At 66.6% G+C, this 7,950-nt stretch overlaps 1 protein-coding gene across 1 annotated transcript; it reads right to left on the minus strand.

The window, feature by feature from the left end:
* Window positions 1-1,869: 1,869 nt before the first annotated feature.
* On the minus strand, window positions 1,870-7,361 carry MNEG_2605 (hypothetical protein; the record flags this gene model as incomplete). Its single annotated transcript, XM_014048922.1, has 9 exons — window positions 1,870-2,409; window positions 2,586-3,074; window positions 3,298-3,486; window positions 3,769-5,058; window positions 5,318-5,491; window positions 5,704-5,856; window positions 6,195-6,449; window positions 6,727-6,883; window positions 7,144-7,361. 9 exons carry the CDS (start codon window positions 7,359-7,361, stop codon window positions 1,870-1,872), a joined length of 3,465 nt encoding a protein of 1,154 aa, XP_013904376.1.
* Between the last annotated feature and the right edge of the window lie 589 nt (window positions 7,362-7,950).

Below are 7,950 nucleotides of genomic sequence, written 5' to 3' on the forward strand. Positions count from 1 at the left end.
AACGTGACCCAACAGTGGAGCTTTCAAGCGGCCCGGGGGGGGGGGGGGGCTGATGAGAGTTGGTACGCATGCGACGTTGGCAGCTCACGTTTCCTTCCGTCGACGTCAACACAGCAATCACCAACCCATCAGCCTGTTCAGTTGGTCCATTCCACAAGTCTTTAGGCTCTTGGACTACGACTTGTTACATGCAGCGGGTTCTGTTGTGTTGACTGGAGCAGATCAGCAGTTGAATTTGTCACAAAGGCTGAAATCAAGTGAAGAGGTCATGTCAAGGCGAAGGTGAGCTGAGGACCACGCTTGTGCCACCAGCCGTATGCAATAAGAACAAAGCAAACACGACGTAGCTGCGCATGTGTGGTGTGCTAGGCACCGCCAAAAGTCGCAGTCAATAAGTAAGCACACTGGTGCATGGCACAGGAAAAACAGGGCACTTGTCACAGATGTCGGTGGCAACGTCGCCCCTATCAGATACGAAGGTTCCCTGCCCCGCCTGCTCCTTCCTCCGCCCTGATGCAAAACAACAAACAAATCAGTCACACCAACAGAAAGCGGACGCAACATGCACACGCATGCAGGTCGGGGCGGCCCGCTGCTGCCGCGATGGCCGCGCAGCAAGGCAGCTGGAACTGAGAAGTCCTTGGGCGTGCAGGCGCGGATGAGGTGTGCAATGCGACTGCTTTCTGACGTTTGGAGATCGTGTGCAGGGCAAATGGGACACTCTATTTCAAGTGATAGCGGCGGTGCAAGTGAAGCTGCAGCGGTGACAAATCGGGAAGAGGGTGGTAATGGGGCCTGGGGCTGCGGTGCAGCGCGGCTGCTGTGGCGCGTGTGCGTTCTTGCGGGTTGGTGTGGAGCTCAGCCCCTGACAACCGCCCCTCCGAATTTATGGTCGACAAATCAACGCGCGCGGGGTGATGGAAAGAGTCTGGGCCGCGGCGCTCACAGCACCAGCTCTGCAGCTACCAGGTGCCGGGTAACCCTGAGGAGTGGCCGTGGCCGCGCTGCGGCTGCCGCATGAAAACGTGAGAATCAAAGAGGCGCCGCTCCAGTCGGGAGTGGCGGGCTGCAACCAGGGGCTGCAGCGGGCGGCCGGCGAAGCGTCAGGGGTGCAGCTCCCTGTTGCCTGGTGGCGCACAGCGCAGATGCGCCAGAGCCACACTGCAGGGCGGCGTGCGTGGTGGGCAATGCGCACATGGTGCTTGTGTACGTCTGTGAGAGAAAGGTAGCGCAGCCGCCTTTGGTCAGAGAGCGGCAGCGTCGTCACTAGTTTGGGCGCGAAGGGCACGGCGCATCGCCGCCCGAACACCTGAAGGTTTGAAATTCGAAAGGGCCCACGTGATATGAAACCGAGCTGCATTGGGTAAAAGCCAAAGGCGAGGCGCCTCAGGAAGCTGAGGGGGCAGCCAGATGCGCTCGGGCGCGCGTCGATCGGTGTTGAGGTGGCAGGCGCCGCGCGCCGCCGCATGCGTGCCTGATGCTGGGCTGCATGCAGCCCAAAACGTCGACTGCGCTGAAATACTTCCCGACAGGGCCGGCCAAAAACACAATTGATGGGCCCACGCGGCAGCAGATTCCGCGCAAACAGTGCGCCCCAATGTCACCCCGATGCCAATGAAACGTGAAAAGCAGCCGGGGAAGCGCACGCCTGGAACGCCTGTCCAGCGGCGGCCCGCGCGGGCCGCGCAGCCCTGTCACACAAAGCGCGCGGCGCCGCTGCGACGCGCTTGAGCGGGCGGCTAGCCGCTTTGACTCTTGCGTCAAGGCTTGCCCCAGGCCCGGCGGCGGCGGCGCCCATGGGCGACCGCCCGGAAAACCGCCGCAGCGGCCCGCCGGCGCGGCCCCCGCGCCTGCCCGTGCCGCCCCGGCTCATCGCCCGGGCGCGCAGTCCGTGACCTTCACCGCGAATTTGGTCTGCCCGGTGACGGCGTCGCTGCCGCCCTGGGGCAGGACGGTCACGGTGCCGTCGAACGCATAGTCCCCGCAGGCAGGCAGGGCCGGCCGGCCAGACGCGTCCCCGCCAAACCATGCCACGAAACGGTCGGTGCCCTGCCGGCACGCGGACCCCCCGAACGGCTGCCCCGCGAACACCGGCTGCCAGGGCGCGGCGCGGCCGCCCTGCAGCAGCTGCAGCGAGTTGCCGAGGTCGGCGCAGCGGCCGACGCCGTTTTTGGCCGCCCCCGCCACACTGTACGCGAGCGGGTTTGTGGGCAGCGGGCCGGTGGCGCCCGCGGGGATGAGCGCCGCAAATACCACGCCGTCGCCGGGGGTGAGGCCCTTTGCGGAGAACTTGCAGGCGAGGGGGCCAGCCCCCTTGGCGGGCACAGTCACGGCGCCGCCGGGCGCGGAGGCGGGCCCGCAGTCCAGGGGGGCGGAGGTGTAGGCGGACTGGCCGTCGTAGATCGAGACCTGAATTTGATATGTGTGGGGGGTGGGAGTGACAATGTGAACTTTGCATAGCTAGCCCAAGCAAGTGGCGTCGTGCAAGCCAAAGGCAGAACCCTGCAGGATGCTGTGCCCGCCGCAGTGCCCAAGCACATGTGAATTTTGTCGCTATCACACGCGAGACGCTGCCAGCCACCCACCGATGCGCTCTGCAGGGGCAGCGGATCGCTGCCGGCGCCCTCAAGCGTCACGGTGCCGTCCAGAGTCGCTGTCTTCTCTGCCGCATCCCGCGCCGTGCGGGCGACAAACACCACCTTGACAGGCTGGGTCTGCTTGATGACTAGTGGGTTGGGCGCCGAGTCAGACAGCGTCACCCGCCAGGTGTACCGCTCCTCCAACTCCACCTTGGGGGGCGCCACCGTCACCAGAGGCACGGCCGGGACGCCGTCCTTGGGGCACCCGGTGACCTCCACGGTCACCGGCGTCACCAGCGTGGCCGGCGCAGCGCCGCGCGCAAGCGGCGTCGCGGTGGCGACGTGCAGGACCTGGAACGTCCCGCACTGGCGGGGCCCGAAGGGCCCGAGGGTGGCCTTGACTTGGACTGGTGTGGTGGCGCAGATCTTGCGGTCTGTCTCTTGGTATCCCAGGACCTTGTTCGGCTGCCAGGTGCCCACGCCAACGAGCTTGCCCTGCGACGCCAGGAGCGGGACGCACGGTTGATCACAGCGTCAAGACTTGCAGGAATAGGTCAGAACCAGTGCTGGCGCTCGCTGGGCGCGTGCTTCGCACAGACGAGCAGAGCGATGGCGGTCCATGTGCAGGATGAGCAGGGGTGGGGCTCCGCCTTCAGCAGCGGGCGGCTCAAGAGGCGAGGGCCGGGGGCCTGAGTGTGCGCTCGTGCGTGCAGCGCACCGTCTTGGCAGTCGCGCAGTCATTGGTGTTGGAGGCCCTGCGCTCGGCGGCGCCGCCGAAGCCAAACGCCGCTGGAGCTGCGTCCGACTTCTTGCCGGACGCGTCCGTCACTGTGGCAACAACGCGGCCGGACGCGTCGGTGTCCACCTTGGCGACGAATGTGCACGTGACAGTCGCGCCGGTGGCCAACTGGAGTTGTTTGGTTTTTGGGAGAGGGGGGAGAGGGCAAAGACATCAAGTGGGTGGCTTGCAGCGAGATGAATGTCGATGTCCACTGGGCCTGAGCCACTTAACCTCAGTGAACGGGGTCTGTTCTGCCCAGCAGCGCGGCAAGCCGTGCTGAGTCGAAGCAGGCAGCAGCTGCGGCGATTTCCCCGCCCGCCCAGTGCTGCAGCAGCCGAAACTCCCGTGCGCACGGGCCACGAGGCCCAGCATTGTCTGATCACGGGTCGACCCCAGAGCGCCGCGCACCGAGAAGGGGAAGGTCTTGTCGCCGCACGTCGCCTCAACGGTCTTGGGGGCCGCGCCCCCGTCAGGGTTCAGGGTGACAGCGACGCCCGCCACCTCAGCGGCCTCGTTGGGGCTGCTGTTGACGACGTCGACCGAGCCGGACACCTCGAACTCGTTGGCGGGGGCCTTGACAAAGTTCACGGTGAAGCTCACGTCGCCCGACGCGCCAGACGCCACCTTGACCGGCGCAGGGGGCGCGTCGGCCGCGGCGCTCCACGCGTCCCGCGCTACGAGCGCCGTCTTGACCCCGCTGACCGTCGGCGCGAGGCTGCCGGGCGCGGCCACCGATTGCAGCTGCTGCACCTGCTGCGCCCCGCAGCCGGCGACGGCCACGGAGACGTTCGCCGCGGCGCGCGCGACGGACGTGGCGGGAGCGCCTGCGGGGGTCACCGTGGCGACGCTCGAAAGCGAGTACGCCCCGCACGGCGCCGGTGCGGCAAATGGGCCAACGTCCACGCCGAAGACATAGTCCTTTGACTCCGACGTCGTCGCTGCCAGGCTGGCGTTCTTGCTGTCATCCGTGGAAGGCAGGGCGCCGGCGCCGCGCGCGAGCCACGCGGCCGCGGTCGAGTTGTCGGGCGCGACGCCGGTGAGGTCGACCGACACCGTGGCCGTGGCGCCTACAGGGTCGGCGCGGCGGACGGCGGAGAAGTCGAACTGTGCCGGCGACGCAAAGAATTTGCCGTCCTTTGCCTCCACGCGGGCCCCCAGGAACCCGGCGTCGTTGCCGCGGCTCCAGGACACGTTGAAGGTGCAGGTCAGCGCCTCGTTGGCGTTGAGGACCAGGCCGCCCGGGCGGCTCGAGTCGCACGTCGCGGGGACCGACGCGTCGCCGGCGGTGACGAAGACGGCAGTGACCTCGGACGTGGCCGGGCCGGGGTTGCGGGCCGTGATCTGGCCGGCGACAAAGTGGGCGGTGTCCTGGGGCGGCTGCTTGGTCACGCGGACCGTGAAGTTCAGCGTGCGCTTGGGGGCGCCGATGGAGAGGGAGACCGTGTCGTTGGTGTCCGCGGACTGCTGGACAGTCCAGACGTACGAGGAGAGCGCGTACGTCTGGAAGCCGCCCACTGTGACTGCCAGCTGGGAGCCAACGGACTGCAGCACCTGGTTGTTGGTGGGGGGCGATGCCACGGGCGCCGCAGGGGCCGCGGCGGCGGCAGGGCACTGGATGTCCAGGTTGACGACGTCCGCGGTGCCGGTGGCCGGGGCGGCGGCGGCGCCGACGGGCGTGGCCGTGGCCGTGTTGGCAATCTGCGGGGGGCGGGCGCGGGGGATGGGGGGTCATGTCGCGTGGGCGAAGGGGTGCGGTTGCTTGCCTGCCAACAGGAAGGGCTGCAGCCGTAGCAGGCGGGGCGCGATGCGCTCTCCGTGCAAAGCAGCGGTTTGTGCCCGGCCAGAGTCAATAGGCAAATCATCAACCTCCCAGCCAACGTGCAGACACTTGTTGCTTGCTGCAAGGGCCCTGCGCCCATCAGCGGCTCAAACCCTCATGTTGAGGCCTAGCTCTCACCGTGAACCTCTTTGGTGTGCCTGCGGTGCAGCCTTGGCTGACCTCAGGGCCCACGCTGGCGGTCAAAGTGTAGTCAACCGCCGGCGGCTGCTGGTAGGGTGCCTGGCTGCCCTGCACGCACACCTGCTGCTGGTTGGGGAAGCCGTTGGTCACTGCCAGCTGCCCAGCAATGACCTGCGGGAGGGGGTGGGGAGGGGAGATTGTGATAGGGCAGGGGTGGGCGGAAAAACGAGGCCTTCGGCCCCGTCCAAGCAGAGACAGGGGTCCCAGGTAGGGGCGTGACGGGTGGAGGATGCTCGACCTTGACAGTCACCAACCTGCAAGCGCAGCCACGACCTGCACCTGGTGCCGCAGCGTCCTCGCTGTGGAGCCAGCAGCCACCTCACCTGGTTACTAAGGGTGACGCAGTTGCCGACGGGGAAGAACTTGTCTGGCGGCCTGAGGGACACCTGCTGCTGCACCGGGTTGGCTAGGGTGTACATGCCGCCAAAGCCCCAGTTGACCTGGGCAGTGACCTGGACCGTCTGGCTGCCAGGGTTCTGCGGGTTGTGTGCACAGGGGTGTGTGGGTGTGTGGGAGGACGGACGAGCCGGTTGGGTGGTGCCATAAGGGCGAAAACATGGGCAGGCTCCGCCAAGAGGCCAACGCGGTCGATGACCGGGCCTGCCTGTGTGCAGTCAGCTTGGCGTGCTGTGCAGGGCTTGTGTGTGTTACCTCATGAGTTGCCCCGGGTTTCCAATCAAGTTTGCCTGCACGCAGCCGCAGCCCTCGCAGCTTCCCTGTTGTTGACACGGCTGACCCACTCCCCGTTTGACCATCAGGCCCCGGCCAAGCGACACCCCAAGCAGCAGCAACCCTAACAGGAACACCCGCGCACCGTCAGCGTGATGTTGAAGGGGCACCGCGCGCTGGAAAACTCGGGCAGGAAGAACTGGGTGATGGTGCCCAGGGTGTTGAAGTTGTTCAAGGCGCCCGCTATGCCGGTCCCGAAGCCGTTCCCCAGGTAGGGCAGCACGGTGGTCGAGCCGCCCGAGTTGATGCCGCCAAAGACAAAGTTGTTGCCGTTGGACGAGACGAAGGGTGTGGTGAGGGAGCAGGAGGGCGTGATGGACTGCCCGCTGCTCAGCGTCACCTGCGGGCGGTTGGAAAGGAGCATCCATAGGGGGGCGGGGGGGGGGGGGGGTAGCTTTGCGAGCGCGCCCACGAGCAGGGCTTGCGGGGCACGCTTGTAACGAGGCTCGTGGCATTTGAGCTGCCATTTGCCTGGGCGACTCATGCTGGTCGTTATGCAACCAGCACAAATAGCACATCTCACCAACTGATGACCGCGGCAGGTTGAGGGGTGCCAAACGCGGATGAGCCAAGAAAGTCAGCAAAGATCTGCCTTCACGCGCGATCTGGCTCCTCACCTGCAGCCGCGCGATGTTCATCATGCCGGACTGGCTGTTGGTGATGAACAGGGCGCCCGACACCGCAGTGCTGGCCGCGCCGCTCTCAGAGGCCGTGGCCGTGAGCGTGTAGCCGATCGCCTGGCTGCCCTGGCTGGGGGGCACAGAGAACAGCTGCCTGCGGGCGGTGCGGTGCGGTCCGCCAGGGGAGTGGCGACGAGGAGAGCGAAATCGGGTCGTGATTGAAGAACGGAGCGTGGCAAGGGCCAAAGGCGGAGGGCTCAAGGCTGTGGACCAACAGCACATATGTGACTCAGCAAGGGGCTTTGCACAAAGCGCAAATGTTAACACAGATTCCTGCCCTGCACCAGCGCGCCCAGTAGCACCCGCCCGCGCCCGCGCCCACACGCCCCGCCGCGCCGCGGCAGCCGGGCTCACCCCTTGGCTTGGTTCTGCAGCTGCCACGAGAACGTCTGCGCCCCCCAGGTCGTCAGCTCCTGGAAGGTGACGTCAGGCGGCACGTTGCAGCCAAACACCACCAGCTGCAGCGTGGCGGCGCTGTTCACTACAGTGCCGCCCGTCGGCGTCAACGAGGCCGTGTTGGTGATTGCGACGCCAGCGTCGGCCGTGCAGACGATGATGGAGTCGATCACCATGGTGTAACTAGGGGCGAGTCATGGGGTGAGTCGAGGAGGCGGCAGGGGTCAGGGGGCAGGAGCAGGGTGAGTGAGTGAGCATGAGGGGCTGAAATCATGACCCGCCACCAGGCAGCTGGGGCAGGAGGTGCGCCAGCAGGCGGCCGTGCGCGGACGCCGCCGCTGCCGCTGCACATCAGCCCACCCGCAGTGGCTCACGTGCGGGTGTCCGTGGCCGCGTCGATGGTCACGCCGTCCACCGGGATGGCGCTGGCCGCGTCCTTTGGATAAAACACTGTGTTGCGGGTGAATCCTGAAAATCCAGTGTAAAGGGCGTCCAGGTTTGCGTAGTTGAAAGTGTCCTTCAGCAGGGCGGTTTTAAACCTGCCGACGACGGAGGTGAAGACAACCTGGCGGCGCATGCAGTGAGATGATGGGAGGTGGGGGGCAGAGGGGGGTCGGCTGCCGGGTGTGGTTGCGAATGCGAGGGCCGTCAGGGGCCTGGGCAGACGCTCGTGGCGCATGCAGGAAGCTGCCGCTCGTGCGTGTCCGCAGGCGCTGCATGCGCGCGCGCGGCCCGCCACGCACATCGGGGGACGTCGCCGGCGGG

Source organism: Monoraphidium neglectum, assembly GCF_000611645.1.
Source record: "Monoraphidium neglectum strain SAG 48.87 unplaced genomic scaffold scaffold00299, whole genome shotgun sequence".
NCBI classification, from domain to species: domain Eukaryota; kingdom Viridiplantae; phylum Chlorophyta; class Chlorophyceae; order Sphaeropleales; family Selenastraceae; genus Monoraphidium; species Monoraphidium neglectum.